We start from the raw sequence: 18,937 nt of genomic DNA, 5'->3' as shown, positions 1-18,937 counted from the left end.
TAGTACTTCTTGATAACTACTGAATGAATGAGAAAAAACTGAATTAAGGATGAGTGACTAAGATACTTCTTTGGGAAATCCTCTCCAGAGGAGATCGTGAGCTCCTGATTTGCTCTGGAAAGGGGGGAACGCAGGGGGATTTCTTTCCTCAGCAGCACACCTCTACCTCAGTCCTCCTCGTAAAACAAAACTGCAGTTGGCATCTGTGACACTGTAGAGATTCTCTAGTTCTCCACCTAAAGGACGAGGGCCCTTATGTTGAAGAAGCAGCAAAATGTGCAAAGAACCAGTAGCTTTACTAAACAATAGACTGTTTTGAATATAAAATCTGCTCTGGGCTTGTCCCAAATCATTACTGCATGAAACTTAGAAACTCAAAACACAATCAAATACTTCAGAGTTCTCTAAAAGTCCTGCATCTCTCCTAGACATGATTGCATTTTCACTGCAAACATTCTTGCCACATAACTAATTAACTGGCTATAAGGCAATTTTTGCCATAAAAACAAAATCACAAAAAATGGGAGGGACATTCATTACAAAAGGATGTAATGAAACATAAAAAAAATGAATAACAAAATGAAAGAGACTTTATTGTAAAATAAAAATAATTGAATATAGTTAGAATGTGTAGGGTAGATTGATGGCAATACTACACAAATAACTGATTTTATTCTGTGGATTGAACTAAGCACATGTCTTCAAAATCTTTTCCCCAGAGTATTACACAGCTTTTTTTGTTTGTTTGTTTGTTTGTTTGTTGCTTGTTGATTTGTCTCTTCCTTTGGCATCACACTTTCTTTTTGTTTCACTAAATTTTTTTCCTTCGTTAAGAGAGGCATCAGTTTCCAAATACTAGGATGCATATTTGTAACAGAGGTCTGTATTATGCTATGAAAGCCTTCTACACTGTTGTTTGTCCCTGGCAGATTGTCCCACATCTGCTGATAGATGTTCCAAAGTTCTATGGGAAATGTGGAGGAAAGGCTAACGCTGTAACGCGCTTACAACTGAGGGTCCGTCATTGTGACTGGCATGTTACCATTGTCTAGTGCGGCCTGGTGCGCGGTCTGGCTTCACATTCTACTCCGCACTTGGGTGAGGTTTATCACCGTATTTGCTATCAACTCCGTATATGCAGTTGTCATCACCCCCTACTTTAAGACCACCCCGTCTACTTGTCATGGTGTAGACCACTAGAGGGCTAGCTGAGGTTTGTGTAATATAAAAATAAGAACTTTGTCAATGGAGAAATGAAACCAAACTAATAACTGCTTCAATAAGTTAACTCTGCCGAACACAGTTAATTCATCAATGAAGAAAGGAAACCAAGTGTCAACCAGTTATTTTGTCTTTTACAGCAAAACTGCCTTAACAGATCAATTAGTTACGTGGCAAAAGATGTCTAGAGCAAACAAGTTTTGGCCAAAACTACCTAGAATCAAATATAGAATTAATACCAGGAAGAGAAGTTATTTAAACCATTTCAACTGGTGGCAACAAGAGGAAAGAACCACATTCCTCCAAGTTCCAGAAAGCAGAAGCTAGTACTGGCAGAGGACAATTGTGCCTTGAAGGGTCTGTGTTCTACTGTGATTCTGTCATGTCTTCTGGAGTGACCACAGTGTCATCCAAAACTATCAAAATAAACAAGGCCATGACATGCCTAGAATCTGTGCCTGCATTCCTTTATGCAGAAGCCTAGCTTCTGATTCTATATTATCTTTGTGGATTAGAATGTAGGGAACAAGGAGGAAGAAATGCAGAGAACTAGAAGATCACTCTTTATAAGAAATTTCTTTTCTTTTTAGCCTTTAAAGGTGCCAGAGAGGAAGCGAGTCAACACTTACATGAAAAATGAGAACATGTGTCCTAATATATTTTATTTAAAAGGCGTTAAGGATAGAAGTAAAACACTTACCAAAATTGTGACAAGTTGTTTTTCTTCACAGTCTTCAATTACATCTATATTTAACTTCTCTTTAATTTTCTAAAATGTAAAAGGAATTGAAGTGTGAAATTCCCATAAAGTAAATTTCTATCTGATTCCTCTAGTCTTAAAATCATTTTAAATACATTTAAAATATCCTGTAATGAGTGATATGCAAGGATGTATTCTAGATACAAAAAAAGACCTATAGCATTGATTATGAAGAATTTTCTCCAAAAAATAATATAATTAATTTCTTTATTCCCCCTAACTATAACAGTAGCTGTCAGAGAGCAAGAGCAACAGAGAGCAAGAGTGAGAGAGAGAAATGTTGGTTGTTTGTATGTAGGCAAGAAAGAGAAAAATGAGTGGCTTATATTTGTTTTTCTATTAGTTTATAGAAATTTCTCCTCAAACTCCCTAGTTTTCTCATTTTTAACATCTCAAACTGTCAAAATTTCTCTTAACCCTCAACAACCTAGCAAAACCAAAACCAGAAAAAAAAACCCACCCCAAGAAAACTACACCTATACACACACACACACACACACACACACACACACACACACACATGGACTCTGAAAACCAGGGAAATAAAAGGAATAGAGATAGTGGATGTGTGATATTTTCCCTTCCTTTAGTGGTGATTATAACATTGTTAATAACTATCTATCTACTTGCTTCCCTATCATCCATGATATTAGTCACACATTTGGCCACATTTGGCCAATAAGAATTTTAGTGAATGTGACATGAGCAAAGATTTGAAATGAGCTTGCAGAGTTGGTCTTGCTCTCTTCCACCTCTAACATCACCATAAGAAGAATATTTTTGAAATGCCTTCTGGTCAAGAAGGATGAGGTATGCATAGAACAAACCAAACTAACAGCTTAGAGCCAAGCCCAACTAGAAATCAGTTGAAGACTAGTTAACCCACCAATGCATGAGTGAAAAATATATGTGTACTATTGTATACCACTGAGACGTTATGGTTGTTACACATGGCAGTGTATATGGCAATAACAGACTGATACACTTCCCTTCCTGGAAATATTTTTTCCTTGCTAACAACGTGAATCTAGATGTCACTCCTCCAGCTCCCACAGACCCAGGACTTGTTTTGTTGGTGTTATTGTTGTTGCTGCTGCTGCTGCTATTGTTGTTGTTTAAGCAAAGTGCTATCCTAACCAAGTAGCCAAGAAGTCCAGTAAGGCTCTGTGCCCACCAGGCCACCCAGGTCCACACCCCCTACCCCTCCCCCCTCCCCCACCAATCTCCTTCTTTGTCTCCTCTTTAGCCTGGGACTAAACCTATTCTCATTTGTCACACCCCTCGGTAATTAAGCAAATTCCAGCAGCTGTGTGTAGATGCCACCTAACGTCCACAGGACTGAATTCCCCACTTACCAGAATAGATTTGACTTCATCAGGAGTAGCTTTGGTCTGGCTCATGAGCATTTCCTGAGCTATATCCTTTCTGTTTTCTAGCTTATTCATTTTATCATAGGTGTCAGTATTTAAAAGAGACCATCCAAGAAATTGTGTGAGGGTCTGAAATGGATAAAATGTGATTCAATTCTCTAAAACTGAAAAACTGATTTGGAGGCAACCATCTACATTCTTTCCTCTCAATCAATCTCCCTTCCACCATCAACAATCCAGCTTCATCGTTCAATCTAAGAAAACAACATATTAATAATGAGCCTCAGACAATGAAATTGGCTAATCCCTTGCTTTTAAAAGTGCACCAGCACCATGAATATTTTATTAGAGGAAAGGAGTTACAAATATCCAGTAGAATAAAGCACAGCCTGAAACTCAGAGGATTGAGGGTGACAGCAAGAAACATAAGGAATAGAAGGTGCAGAGAAAGGAGATAGAAATTTTCTGTCCAATTTCCTAATATTGCAAAGAATATTGATTGAGCCCAAGTTCAATCTTTGGAAGAAAATGCTGTAGTTTACAGAAGTCAGGAAACAGAAATGACACAAAAACCACATACTGACCGCAACCATGTGTGACTCATGTTTTAATGGCCCTTCAAAAATGTCACTCCAGAATAACAAATAATTGCGCCACCTCTATTGTTTCATGGATTTCATCTGCCTCCATTATTTTACGATTGCACTTACCTCAGTAATGTATTCATCATATTCATCAAAAGGTTTTCCATCTTTCCTGTTGTAAAATGTAGCTACTCCCACAATATCTTCTTTCTTGTTGACAATAGGCAGGGATAAGACATTTTTAATGATCCAGCCAGTTTCATCCACAGGTCCTTTCTACAAACAGTAAGGACATTTAGATTACTTTTTTAACTTTTAATTTTGAAATACCTATATATTCACAGGATGTTGCAAAAGAAATGTAAAGAGAAGTCATAGGCACCTTTCACCTAGTTTCTCCAGGGGTAACTATAGGGCCCCATCAAAGCCAGGAAATAGATATGGATACAATCCATGGATCTCAGTCAGATTCCACTAGGTTTATGTGTACTTATTGTGCATGTGTGCATGTATGTGTTTCTATGCAAGCTCATCACATGTGTACATATATGCACCCAAGGATCAAGATAGAGGGCTAAAGGAGCACGACAGGCTTCCCTGAAGCCTTGTCATAGTCACCTTCCCCCAATTCAGGTTATCTTTAAGGAAGAATAATCTAATCTCTATGTTAGATGCACAATTCCTACACTCTGTCATAACATAGCTGGGATTATTAAGTGTCATAAAAGTGTTCAAGGACATTTGACACAGTGTACTAGAAACAAGTGTCTGTGTAGTAACAACCCTAAGGTCTTCTTTGTCCCCCCAGCTATGACTGGAAGCCTCAGTGTTTCCTATTCATTTTTCCTGTCCCCCAGCACCTGTTAACTAATTCCTTTTATTAAATTCTCTCTGTTGAAATACCTAGTGTGGGTTCTGTGTTCCTGATGGATCTATCAAGAGTCTTTAGTTCTGGTGGCAGCTCCACCCTGTGATGTGCCAAGACATGGACTAGTTGCTGGGGCTACAAAGAGGAATAAACCACAGGCCCTGACCTCAGATTGATAGCATTCTAGTGGGGAATGCAGACACAGAAGTTTAGGAGTGTTTCTCAAAGTGTGGTCTGAGGTCAACGTACAAGATTTTTTTTTCCAAGCTTGTTTCATAATTTGGGGATGTGCATCTTAAATAAGCTCTGACATCCTCTGATGTCTAGGGTGCAGCACCTGCACAGTATGAGCAAGGCAAAGGTAGGCAAGCACTCAACACAGGAGACAGGAACCCCATCTCGTCTTCTGCTTCCTTCAGCACAGTTAGCCATCCCCAGAGGCCTGAGCTAGCCTGCCTCTCCTGTGAACCCTTCTCTCACCCTTCCCACCCATATGGAACTTTTCTTTTTCAGAATCCTATCAGCACTTTTATCCTGGAGCACACAATGTAGCAGTTACATGATTTCCAAATGCTTCAGCATTGTGGATTTTTGTCTATGAGGTTATTTCCAAATCTTGCTGAAGAGCATTCCCTACACTATAGGCTTCTGTGTAAGTGCTGGGCCCATGTTGGGCATATGACAGGTGCTTAATAAACAACTGCTTATTAGTTGGAGAGCTCGTCTTTATACTTGGAATGAAAAGCAGAGAAACCAAACCTCAACTTAATGTGTCCTAATGTTCAAAGCTTTGGGGAAAAAACCAGCACACAGTGGTTCTCAAAGTCTTCATCCTTGGAGCCATGCGTGGCTGCCCCAATATCAGAGTACAGCCCGGGCTCTCCCAGTCAGCTTCCCTCCCTCCCTGTTCTGACAGGGACTGCTTAGCGTCAGACACTTTAGAAAGTGCTTGCCCCCTTGTTCATTCCTGTGTGCTCTTCCCCAGCACCCGACTACCATAAATGTAGGGGTCAGGGTCCTGGCACAACATGGTTACAGTGAGGCTTTGGCTGCAAGGAGGGAAGAACTGGAGCAAATGCGCCAGATGGTGTTTGTGTGTTTTCCACGTCAGTGAGCAGAGGGACGAACAAGGAGATCCAAGGGGAACCTTCCAGGAAACAAAGCAGGTGCCTGTAGGTTTCTCCAGGCCTGCCTTACGTCTGCTGCTGCTCGCACACCCCTCTCCCCTGAGGTGGCCGCCTGTCCAGCAGGCAGCGCTGGGGCTCTGTGTATGGTCTGTGTGAGAGAGACAGGAAGATACTGGTGGCTCTCTCTTCCTGACCAGAACTAGGGCTCTAAATGGATGTTTGTTAAAATAGGGCCACAGAACATGGGCCAGAAGGCAGAAAGTGAGGGGCTGCGGAGACAGATGCCAGTTTCTCCCCAGCAGTCACGTGGGGAAGGAGTGGCAGAGGGGACAGGTAGGGAGGGGGATCCCAGGATGCTGCAGGAGGAAAGATAAAACCAAGAATCTGACGGCAGGAGAAGCCCCTGAGGACCCAATAAATAGTGTTTCTTTTCTATTAAGCTGCAGGGAAGGGTCTGAGAAAACCAACAAAGGGCTGAATCCAGGTGGTAGACCGTGTGCAGCTGATCATTCCTGTGAAGAGCACTTAGTGAGCATCTGTGATGTGCCAGACACTGTTTTAAGCATGGAGTGATCAGGAGTGGGAGAGCATGGAGCAGTGGAAGGACCCCCACCCCTGCCCAGTGCTGGGGTGATAAACACCCTGTCGCCTTCTCTCATCCCCCCCACACCTTCCACCTCTTCTCCCTTCCCTGAAGAATCTGCTACTTGGTTGGTCCCTGCAGAGTGAATAGGACATAAGCCTGTGTGTGCCTCCTGGCCACCTGAGCACAAGGCAGACTTTGAGGATGGGAGGGGGACAGTGCTGATAGGCGAGGCCTGGCTGAGGGCAAGTTACCTGAAAGGTGAAGTACTCATCTGCGGGGGCATTCATCATGTTACATATCTGTAAAGCAAGAAGACAGGAACATGCTGACACATCGTGTGGTGGAACCAGCAGCCCACAAAGCAGAGTAAGAAAGGATGCATCAAAAGTGAAGGTTTCTTCTGTGGCTCTCCGTGGTTCGCAGGCCGATTATTCACACTGAACCTCGACTGGGCCACATTTGCTAACCACACATTGAGGTTCTCTTCTGCTAATTACGTCATTGCATGACATTTAGCACAACTCTGTTTCTTCCTACTCTACCAGCCTCTAAGGATTCTTCTTCCAAATTCAAAGCATTTAGCTGTTCAGACCAAGAAGGAAGTGGAGAAGGTCGTTCTGCTGGGGCAGGGATGACAGCAATGCTGGGAAGGCTCTATTTCCATCCTTCCTCCCTTTTTTACTTCTTTCCTTCCTCCCTCCCTCCCTCCCTCCCTTCCTTCCTTCTTTCCTCCCACCCTCCCTTCCTTCCTTGCCCAAGGTCAAGGATTTGCCAAGGGATTTGCCCAGGGCAGGACTGAGTCAAGGCACCCAGGGCTATTGAGTCATAGAGTGCACCACAATATTACAGCAGGGCCCCCAGGAATGCATTGCTCCGGCCAGGGCTGCTGAAATGTTTGAAATCATCCTCTAGGCTACTGGTTCCCAGCCAGCATGGTGTCCAGCACCTGGTGGGTAGAGGGCAGTGATGCTGCTGAACACCCGAGAAGGCACGGGATAGTTCCCCACCACAAGGAATTGTCTGGCCCCAAATGTCAATAATGTCAAGTTGGAGAAAATCCTGTGCTAGACACAGAAAATCTTTTAGTAAGTCCTGCCTCTTTGTAAGTACCCAGGATAGGGTGATACCTTTGGGAGGAGTGAAAGGGAGGACTATTGACAACTCAAGCACAACAGGTGTGCATAGAAACTGGCCCAGACTCCATGTTATGGAGTCCCAGGGCCAATTTGCCTAATGAGCAATTTGGTGAGAAATACCTTAAACTGGATTTACAACGGTTTGTCACCAGCCCTGGGATGGGGCCCAGGGAAGGAGCTCAGATGTGGAAGGCAGCAGTGAAGCATGTGCAGTGGGTCTATGATAGAACCAAACCCTGGCGGAAAATCCTCCCCTGTTTTGGGAATCAATCCCTTGCCAAACTAGTTATATGGCAAGTCAATGACCTGGCAAATTAACCATTCAATGAATTGACTTTTGACACATTCGCTTTCTGCAAGTTGATTTTTGGGAAAAATCTTCTAGCTTCCTAGGAGAGAAGAGGTACTTAAAAGTCGGGGCATAAATCCCTTTATACTGGCCACAGCAGCTCTGACCGTATCAAATTTGATAATAGCTCCAAATAAGGGTCTGGTAGGTGGCCTGCCAGAAAACCCAGGATGGGGTCAATGGTCAAGTAATCTGGTTATGTACTGAAGCTGAAAAGTTGTGGTATCTGTGGACTCAGGAATGAATTGGAATGTTTTGGTCATTACCACTAAGTCAGGAATGGAGTGATTTTGAAAACATATTTATTAGTGTATAGGGCTTTTAATTTCTAAAAGAAATAAAATTGTTTTTCTCTTTATTTTCTTTTCTTCCCCTTTGACATATCTCTACACTAGAAAAAGGGATCATGTCATCTGGTTGAGGCCACCTGGTCCTGTACCCAATGAGTCCAGGGTGTAGGCCTCCTGGAAACCCCACAGCAAAGCACCCTGACATAGGAACATCCAGCGGTCACATCTAGAATTTTCCTTACTCTGCTACATTCCAAACCCAGCAACTTTCACCCTAAGCAGAGGCAAATTTGTGACAGTAAAATAAAACAGGAGCTAACCTAGATTTTATTTCTCCTTCCCTTTGACCCTCAAGTGACTCTATCAGTCACTATAATTCAAATGCCCATTTACTACATAATGAAGATGGATGAACACTGCTCAAAACACAAGGACAACACTAAGGCAAAATCAAATATGCAAATAAGTGCTATAAATACATTACAGAAACTTGGATTCATAAAGGGGAAGATAGAAAAATGCCAACACAAAGAAATGTTGGAAGCATTGAACTCTTTTGCAGAGAGGAATCTTGGTGCCAAAAGATGACACAGATGGTGAAGCCCAACAAGGGAGAGAAATTAGCCACGAGAAGGAAGGAAGGCATGGCTGAGGTGGTGGGAAAGCCATGGTGATGCTGTGGGACCTACCAGAGACCTCTTGCTCATTGTCTACCCACACCTGGCCTTTCTTAGCCAGACCTGGCCTGTTATCTGTCTACCCCACCCCACTTCGCCTGACAGACCAGGGCAAAGATCTTCACTTCCTTAATCAATCCACTACATTTTGTACTGCAATCAGTGGCAAAGATCTCCATTCATTTTTCTCTCTTGTGTCAGTAATTTCCCATGCTTCAAAAATCTTGACCAAGGTAACTGTACTGTGAGGTTAAATTAAGTCCAACATGAATCATGGTCACAGACTTCCCAAAGGATGTCTGAAATTTACATTGCTGATGAATAAGAAATTGGGGGATGGATGAATCTTTCTCACAATGACTAAGTATTTTTGTGTAGAGCTTGGAAGTCTCTAGTTAACCTACTTTCAACTGCCACTATTCCTCTCCCCCATGTCCTGGGCGGGCATCTCACATGTGCATGCACTTTACTTTCACAACTGCTCCCATCACATAGCTAATAAGAGTTTCGTCCAATACTATTCAAGATTTAAATGTGTTCAGTAACTTACAAATCCATTTTCAGCAACATAGGTTGGCAACCCACTAATGAGAGTCCAATGGTCCACAGGAGGCGTCCTTGGGGAAGATTAGAAGAAAGAAAATCATCATCATACAGAGAAATGCACTGTGAGCAAGAACAAAATGGTAACCCCTGGATCCTCAGGCCAGTACTCACGGAATCACTTTGATGTCTTCTTTTCCATGTAAAATGTAATCAATGATTTTATAGAAGATGACTTCCTAAGAGGAAAGAAATTATGAGAATAATCTTAATTCCCAAGGAAAACACTCTTTATAGGCGAACTTATACTTTAAAACTCACGTAAATAGTACCTTATATTCTAACCACATTGCTCTGCATAACTACCAGCAAATTACTCCTGTCCTGATTACAAGCTTGCAACACAGCTAGAAATACTATGGGCCATTTATCTACATGAACAAGCCTATTAAGCTAAATTTTAAAAGTTGAGTTTATCCAAACAGCTTTCATAGAAATCTTCTTTTACTTTTAGCGGATCCCTTTCTATTGTCCAGAAATACCTAACCGCTCACTTCAGTGGAACAAACCATGTAATTTCTCAACCTCAGTAAATGGTTTCCCTTCTCCCCTGTATAATGAGCATTTCCCACCTTCCAAGGTGTAAGGGACTTGAGAACTAATCTCCCTATTTCTTTGGGCAGATGAAAAACCCAAGGCCTGGACACAGTGCATCCCAGTACCTTCGCTTTGCTGGGAACACGGTGGTGAGACATCGTTCCTGCCTTCTGAAGCTCATGTCAAGGGGGACAGTAAATCTAATCTAACCCTTGCCTGGAGTTTCCAGCCCAGCAGGTTGGAAGGAGGGCCTGAGTACAGTGTGGTTAAAAAGCTAAGCAGGTGGCTCTGATGTGTCCCTGCCTATTGAGATATACTGGTTCACCAAGCCCAGCTTTACAGAAAAGGAAATTGTGAGGTTGAACAATGAATTAAGGCAAGGAGCACCCAGCTGACTTGGAAAGAGCTGGGACTTCAACCTCAAACTCCTTTCTACTACTCTGAGGTCCCCCAGAAACTTACAGGACTAGAACCCAGGGCTTCTCAGGCCAGTGCTATTTCCTCCCTACTGGTTTTGGCACCCTGTACCATACACACATATCACTGAGGAAGATGTTTGCACTTACTCTGCCATCTGGTGTCTTTGGACCTTTATAAGGCTCAACTTCTCCAAGTTTGATTGGCCACTCATCATAGAATTCCTGGAAGCAATTATTTAAACATTATTAAACAAACTATTCCATGACCTACTATATCTTCTATGAGTTTCATGGCTTTCCACATTTTATGTTAATTTGTAATTCCAGAATTTTTAAGTTGAAAAAGACCTAAAGACCTATCATTTCCAGTAATATTGCTTATGAACTTGTGAATGTGAACAAATCACTCAGGCTTTTTCATCTCTAAAACAAGGATAATAATAGAGTTTATACTATAGGTAACAATACATACAGAGCACCTGCCCTGACACATAGTCAAAGGGACTCAATAGCTAGTGGCTCTTTTATAGATAACTAAACTAAATCTAAGAAGGATGAAGAGGAAGAGGGATGGCCAAGGTCATGTGGCATGGCCAACAGTGTGGGCCACCTTACCCAACATCTATTTTCTCCCTCTTCTTCTCTAACAGATTCTGATTTTATTTAGATGCCAGGTGATCGTTTTTCTCAGGGAAGATGGGGCTGGACAGCCCCTGGATGGCCCTTATTGGATGCCTGGGATTAGTTTGAGGGAAGGTGGATGGCCCAGTTCTGGACAGTGAAGAAGAGGGAGAAATCTGCCAAGGTGCTCTTGGGGAAGGGTGTTCCTCATATCACATGAAAGGTGATGAAGGTGACATTTGCAGGAGGAGCCTCCCAGTTTTGTCCTGTCCGTGTGCCATGCCTTGAGCTGTAACAGCCTTCTTGCCACCCCAAGAGGAGACCTTGCCAACATGCTGAAGGTGGCAGAGACCTTGCCTTGGGAAAACGAGAAGCCCCTGGGACCTGATGACTGTGCTGTGCTGAGCTCTCAATGAACCAGCCTTAGAACTGCCCTTCTTCTGCCCTTGTTCCAATAACTTGGGACTTCTTGTTAAATGACATAATAACTGTCTTATTGTTAAAGATGCTTTTCGCTGGGTCTGCTGTTACTTGTAGCCAAAAGCACCCTAACCAAAACACTCAACTACAAAGTCCCAGAGCCAGGATCAGAACACTTCTCCCGACACTTGACCCTGTGTTTATCCACTTAGAACAATTACTCTGAAAAAATAACTTCCATTCACAAGGAGAATAAGAAATAGAAATGATACAGTGTTCATTACTTATGTTGGGCTAGGAGAGCTCCAACTGACTGAATGATATAAGATGAGAAATGAACATTATACATTGCGTATGAATATTTTCCATTTCTTAATAGATCACTTTTCACGTCATGACTGTATTGTATAGATGATTTGAGGTGAGACAAAGTGCACGGAAGAATGAGGACCTTCTCCTTGGTCATGTCCAGCAGTCCGATGGAGTACCGTTCACAGTTCAGATATGTTCTAACTGTGTAGAGTGCTTTGTGAAATTGCCGCTCAATATCTGTGAGCTCTTCAAATACTTTATTGGCTGACCACATAAGGATCTGAAAGGAGGAATTGCAAAGAAAACAGAACAAAATACAGTGAAGAGATAGAGCATTAGTCAAAAGAAAGGAGGAGGTATCTTAGATAAAAAGAATACACATCACTAAACAATGTAATTTCATTTTTGAACATGTGCACGTCTGACAAACTACTCAGATGCAAGGGTGTGGGTTTATGAAAGTGGTAAGCCATGATTGGTCCCTGTGTCCAAATGTTTTGGCTTCAAAGGGCAAGTGACCTAAAATCGGATGCAGAAACAGTGTCTGGAGAGAGGGTCCAGTATTGGTGGCCCTCTGGCTCTTGCTGACAGTTGTGGGGAGAAAGCCATATGCCTCCTTTCATTTATCCTGAGATACCCATAGGTAACCTTATCTGGACAGTTGGATGGGAGAGGATTTGGAAGCCCTCCATCACCACCACTCTCCCCCATAATGTACTGATGAAGAAACTGATGTTCAGAGAGCAGCCTGGACTCAGGTGCCCTGGTTACCAATGTTGTTCTTTATCCTTCTGGCTCAAGGAGGCAACAGACTTCAGAAGAGTGATTTGCTCCTCAAATTAATAGCTTCAATATGTCCCAGGCACTGCTAAGAGCTTTCTGTGTACAATTTCATATAATGATCATTTGATAGTTACCACAACTGTGCAGGGTAGATTACTCTAATTATAGCCAACCCACAGAAGAAACCATGGTTACCCAGGATAAACACTGAAGAAAGGCAAGCCAGTGGTATCTATAGATGGAGAAGCAGGGAAGTGGGGTGGAAGGCAGGAGCAGACCATGAGAAGACAACTGGGACCAAAATTTGGGAATCTACTCCATGTGGCTTAAACCCCCATGAGTGATAGGAGGGGTGTGAGCTTATTGCCTCTGGGTCCCTTTGACAGAACAGGTCCGAATAGAGTGATTAATGTCACCTTCCTGTTACCTGGCTTCTCCGGGATTCAATACTGTGCATGTATTGGGTATGATGAAACTTTAGGATGACAGAAACAAAGTTGAGGTGTTTGGAAAAGACCTACAGAAGGCAGAGAAAAACAAATCAGGTAGGATATCTTTCTCTCTCCACTAAACTACAAATAAATTTCCCAAGTCTCTGACAGGATGCCCAGCGTTAACGTTACCTCCTCATCCTCTTTGGAAAACTCAGATGCATTTACTTTGTTAACTGCCATAACCACAGCAAGAACTTCCTTGCCCATCACGATCGGGGTTGCCAGCAGGTTCTTTGTGACATACCCGGTTTGTTTGTCCATGAAGTCAGAAAAATGGCTGTTCTGAAAGACACATTCACATATTTGCCAAAGCAGCACAGAACCATGGGGTGTAGATCCAGGAATGGCAACAGACCATTCTCTCTAGTCCACACCATACAGACAGATAACCAGGGCCCCAGCACAGTGGTCCCACCCACACCCCCATCCCATGATCGCACAGAATGAACTCACCCGTCTCAGGACGAGCATCTCCCACCTGAGCTATGGCCTATCTAGGTGAGCCTGAGTTTGGGCCAGGAGAAAAGAGGTGATGTCCCAGCCAAACGGGAAGTGAGGTGCTAAGAGGAAGTAACTACAAGTGGGCCTCCTTGGATAAGAAGTAGTTCTCTTTTGTGATTACCATTTACATGGTAATGCCTCATTTACATGCCTCATTTACATACCAATCTTGGCCACTAAATGAATAATCAAAATACTAGACACATGCACCAGGGGATGGGGTCAGGCAGTATTTCTTTGCAAACACACTTCATTCTGCAGCTTCAGAGCTTGATGCTATTCTATCCTAGATTCTAAACACAAGGAAATTTCCTTAAGTTCAATTGGCTGTTTTGAGAAAATGACTTACAAGTTTCAAAATGTAATGCTTGCTTATTATTGGATTTGAAAGCCCTAGAGAAAACCATCCATCAGATTACAGGGTAGGGAAGGAGAGGCTTTCTAGTTCACTAGCTCCAACAAGCCCCAGTGAAGTATGCTTGAGTAATTCCTGTATTTCTTGGATTCACAAACTCCCTTGATGGTTCTTCAAAGAAACCACTGAAGGCAACTGGAGAAATTGTGTAGAGCAGCAGACTGACTGTGTCCCTCATCCAATCTTCCCATTGTTAGATTCTGATTAAGTACCATTACCCCTTTGAGATCAACAGTCAGAAAGAGAGAAGGGAAGGAAGATAGAGGAGAGAAGAACAGGAGCTATAGGTAACCTGTTAATTATTGAAAACAGAACTTCTCTGTGGCTTTCTTTTAAACCACAGTCAGAATGAAAGCCACCCATAGAGTCGATCAGCAGTTTGCCCAAAAGAAAAAGAAATAATTAACCTAAGAAGAATATCTCTCAGTTTCCTATTATTAAAAGTTTTCCTGTCTTTAACCTGTTTTAAAAACATGCAATAATCATTGACCCTTTTTTGGCCTCCTATATCCAGACCTCAAAAGCCCCTTGGCATAAATGTAATATTATCATAGTTGTAGTTTATTGAGCACCTACTAGGAATCAGGCACTTTATGTACATTGAATCTGTATATTTATTTGCCGCTATGTCTCAGGTGCAGAAAAGCAATCTACCACACAATTACCTGGTCTCAGACATGCACCTAGACTGGGATCAGGCTCTCACCTTGCACCATGTGGCTTCCCTGCTATAGCTTTCATGGACCGCCCCCCCCGCAAGATCAGGTCATCTGGCTTTACCTCTTTGTCTAGGTGTGAGATGTCCCTCCCTCACCTGTGCCCACACTGCCAACCAGAGAGAAGCCATGTGTGGTCAGCGGTGTGGTAAAAGAGAGAGGCCTTAGAAGACCCACGTTACGGTCCCAGACCTGCCACATACTGCCTAATTGACATTAAGGGGATTCATCTGTATACAGGATGGAAATAAAAACATGGTCCTTCCTTCCCTGCAGGGTCCTTGCCAAATCAAATAGATCACCAATGTGAAAATGCCTATAAATTGTCAGATACAATAAAAAAGTAAAGAATTAGTAGAAATTTCATTAAACCATTTGGTTTCCATCTTTTTCCCCTTTGCAGATTTTACCACAGTTGATTAAAGTCTGGCAAAATTGCAGAGATGTGTGGTTGGGGGTAGGATGGAAAGACCACTGGACACAGTGAGGACACCTCATCTAGTGAGTCTCAGTGACTGACCATACCATGGACTCTAGGAGAGATGCAGCCTCTGACCTCAGCTTCCTCTTCTCAAGGAAGGAGTAAGCTCCAGACTGCCAGGGCCCCTTCCATCTGGTATCCCATGCCTGCTTTGGGATCCACTTTTTCCTCCTGCATCTGCTCACCCAACACACCAGTGGTTCAATATTGACTGCATTTTAGCACCACTTAGGGAGGTTTTAAAAAATACTATTGCCTGCATCCCAACCCCTGAGATTCTGGTGTATTGGTCTATTAAGTCTTGCATGGTATTTTTTTTAAAGCTCCCATTTCGATTTCAATGTGCATTCAGAGTTGAAAAACACTACTCTTCCATCCAGAAGAAAAAATGCTGAGATGCAGTAGAAATGAAAAGCTAATGAGGCCCTTGTCTCTCCTTTGAGCTGAGGAGAGTGTCTGTCTCCAACATATACTTCTCTGTTCTGCCCATAACAACCAAGAGTCCTTAGGTTAAAAAAAGAAAGAAAGAAAGAAAGAAAGAAAGAAAGAAAGAAAGAAAGAAAGAAAGAAAGAAAGAAAGGAAGGAAGGAAGGAAGGAAGGAAGGAAGGAAGGAAGGAAGGAAGGAAGAAAGAAAGAAAGAAAGAAAGAAAGAAAGAAAGAAAGAAAGAAAGAAAGAAAGAAAGAAAGAAAGAAAGGAAGGAAGAAAAAAAGAAAAACATGACTCACATCCACCTCCACCCCCATTACCCTCACGTCCAAGCGGCAATGCTCACCATGGACAGCAACAGACCAAGGCCGCCTGGTCTGTTAAGAAACTCTCTGCTATTATTCTCTTCTCAGCGTGTGGAACTGGACTCATTAATAAAGCATTACAACAGAAATCATTTTACCTGTCTCTTTAAACAAACTTTTTCCAGGAAAAAAAAACCTTGCTTGTCACTTTAAGTTTGAAGTCCCAGCAATTTTGGAGACGGTGGAGACTGGCAAGAAGCATATTCCCATGAGAAAACCTCAGGGTGAGTGGGCATAGCCTCCTAATTGGTGTCAAGAGAATTTTGTTGAAAGGGTGCAAATTGTTTTAGTCACTTAAGCGGGGGCAGTCAGTCCCAGAAGCTCACTTAGACCAGCCTGAACTCACGGAAGGGAGGGATCAGAAAGGGCTGAGGGACTCCGTGCTGTGTGATGGCAACCCTTGCACCTAAGGGCTGTGCTGTGGCTGTTTGCAACCACAAATGTTTGCTAATGTTTGATGACTTCTGTGCTTTCTGGATCCATGCGGCCATTCCCCTGTAATCAGCTTCAGGAGGCATGACGGGGATTATCCTCCCTTGGCCAGCTGCCCCCACTCACCAGCCAACAAACCTCAGCATGGAAGGCAGAGAGAGTTTAGGGACCCCTCCCCCATCAACTCCCTTCCACCATAAGCCATTCCTCCCCTTTGGTTCATGGCAAATCATAGTAATGGGGCATGTGGACAGAAGAAAGTCAGCAGGAGAAAGTCCGGGCTGGTACCTGTGGTTATTGCCGAGCGGAGCAATTATGAGAGATTTACCTTTTCTCCCTCTTGTTTATTTGTATTTTATCTTTTTTTTTTTAATGAAAAAGCACTGTGGTGGTAAGAAGAGTGATTTTTTTTTGTTTGTGCATTTGTTTTTAAAAGCGCATAACAATGCCTTGTGTTTGAATGCAGTGCTGTGGCTCTTCAGGGGCAAACTACAAGATTGGAATTGATTCTTCTTTTTTTTTTTTTTAGTTTATTTGTTTAAGTTTAAGTAATCTCTACACCCAACACAGAGCCCGAACTCACGATCCTGAGATCAAGAGTCACATGCTCCCCTGACTGAGCCAGCCAGGGGCTACTGGAGTTCATTCTGGATAGAGCTGAGTTATGGGGGGCTGGGATGGTCAGTTGTACTTATCACCCAAATTTACATTTTTCACAATCGAAATGTGAACATCTGAACTTTCAAATGGTATTATTTTTTCTTTCTGCACATTTGGTCTGTAGGTGAAAGCATCCTTTTGTGAGCCAGTCCCCAGAGCACTGAGGGACTTGAAAAAATTGTGAGTGAAAGGTGGGGGGTGGGGGGCAGTTCACAAGTCTCAGCATGAGGGAGCTTGCTGATCTCCCAGGCGGAGGCTTTGCCATGCTGCTCAGGAGGACAGTTCCCAGAGCAGGGAGGCACAAAAGGGGCAGCTCTGGCATGCACCAGGCCCAGGTAAGTTTGCCCATAAAATGTGAAACATTACAAGGGACACACACTAAAAACTTACTCATTGTTTATCTGAAATTCAACCTGAACTGGGCACCGTGTATTTTTATTTGCTAAATCCAGCAACCCTCCGTTTGCAGGATCTTCTCCCGGCTGTTGCTACTCCTCAGGGTACAGCCAAACCCATGCTGCAAGGGTGGCCCCTGGCTCCCAGCTCTCCCTTCATTGGTTCCTCCCCACTACCCCGCCAAGACGTCTGGTGGGCCCCACCATCAGAAAGCCACCTACCTTGTGCACGTCGGGAACGTTGATGGCTTTCTTCGTGTGAGCAACCCAACCCACTATCCCAATTTCCAACGGAAACACCGCTTCTTTGTCAGGGCCCACCAGGTTGTCCTCAAACCTGGATGTGGGGGTGACATCGAGCAGCCAGGAGGCCACCTCGGGCGTGCCGTTGCGAGCCCGGCAGAGGAACAGGCTGCAGCGGTCGGCATGCAGCAGCCCAGCCAGCTTCTGCAGGGCCCTGTGCATGGCGGGCTCGGTGCCGGCCTCCTCCTGCACCGCCCGCAGCACCTCGCTGCACAGGGCCCACTCCTCAGCCCCCGACTGCACCCCGCCCGGGCCGGGGGCTTCCCTTGGCCTCCTTGCGAAGTACTCCTTGGCAAACTCAGGATTGTCCTCCAGGTATTTCTCCACAGCCTCTTTGCTGATCTCACCCATGGTGTGATCCGCTTTGCTTTGCCGATCTTGTTCAGGAAGGGACACACCCTCAGAGCACCGCCTGGGACCCAGTGCCAGGGACGAAATACATCCTAGTAAGGGCCCTCACAGGATCCCCCAAAGATGGAACAGAAGGGTCGCTTGGTAGAGCTTTAAAAAACTGCCAGTAACTCTTGGGCTGTGACAGAAGGTCTGGCTTAGAGTAGGATTCAGGAAGCACAGGATTAAAGAGTTCTTCGGGACACGAAATCCCTAAGTATTATTAGCTCATAAGTCCTCGGAGAATCCTCAGAACATCTTAGATCAGCCAGGCAGGTGGCAAGTCGAAGTGACTATTCCAGAAGAATAACTGAACATAGGCCGCAGGCTGCAGCAAGAATCACTGATATATCCATTAATGATATTACATTAGCATTGATTGACAATTTGACTCATTTTTTTCATGGTAGCTATCTGAAGTGAAACTGTTAGACCTTGGAAGTGTCTCCTTATTTATATGGCAACTTTAATGAGCATATAGGGGAGATGGAAGGGTTTAGCATCCATGTAACATAAAATGGAATATTAATCTTTACTTCTCTTGAAAGTCCTATGATCAAACAAGTTGCCTGGCCTACTTTCTCTAAAACCTTCACCTCTCAATTCCCCTCATTTAAAAGATTGACCTCCGGGAGTGTTGTAAAGGAACAAATCTTTTTTTTTTTTTTAATTTTATTTATTTTTTTACTTTATA

At 43.4% G+C, this 18,937-nt stretch overlaps 1 protein-coding gene across 3 annotated transcripts in view; it reads right to left on the bottom strand.

Moving 5' to 3' along the window:
- PDE6C (phosphodiesterase 6C) overlaps positions 1 to 18,204 on the bottom strand; it is a 42,880-nt gene extending 24,676 nt beyond the window's left edge. For all 3 annotated transcript variants that reach the window (XM_029916301.1, XM_029916304.1, XM_029916309.1), the window contains exons 1-11: positions 17,773 to 18,204; positions 13,287 to 13,439; positions 13,091 to 13,180; positions 12,020 to 12,160; positions 10,675 to 10,749; positions 9,686 to 9,750; positions 9,519 to 9,585; positions 6,768 to 6,815; positions 4,062 to 4,211; positions 3,337 to 3,480; positions 1,922 to 1,990 (exon numbers count right to left, since the gene is read on the bottom strand). In XM_029916301.1, the coding sequence (XP_029772161.1) occupies positions 1,922 to 1,990; positions 3,337 to 3,480; positions 4,062 to 4,211; positions 6,768 to 6,815; positions 9,519 to 9,585; positions 9,686 to 9,750; positions 10,675 to 10,749; positions 12,020 to 12,160; positions 13,091 to 13,180; positions 13,287 to 13,439; positions 17,773 to 18,204 (1,434 nt within the window). The remainder of the gene's footprint in view (positions 1 to 1,921; positions 1,991 to 3,336; positions 3,481 to 4,061; positions 4,212 to 6,767; positions 6,816 to 9,518; positions 9,586 to 9,685; positions 9,751 to 10,674; positions 10,750 to 12,019; positions 12,161 to 13,090; positions 13,181 to 13,286; positions 13,440 to 17,772) is intronic.
- Between the last annotated feature and the right edge of the window lie 733 nt (positions 18,205 to 18,937).

The sequence above is a fragment of the Suricata suricatta genome, chromosome 2 (genome assembly GCF_006229205.1).
Source record: "Suricata suricatta isolate VVHF042 chromosome 2, meerkat_22Aug2017_6uvM2_HiC, whole genome shotgun sequence".
Lineage (NCBI taxonomy): Eukaryota > Metazoa > Chordata > Mammalia > Carnivora > Herpestidae > Suricata > Suricata suricatta.
Note: the sequence above shows the minus strand (reverse complement) of the source record. Positions and strands in the feature narration are given on the sequence as shown.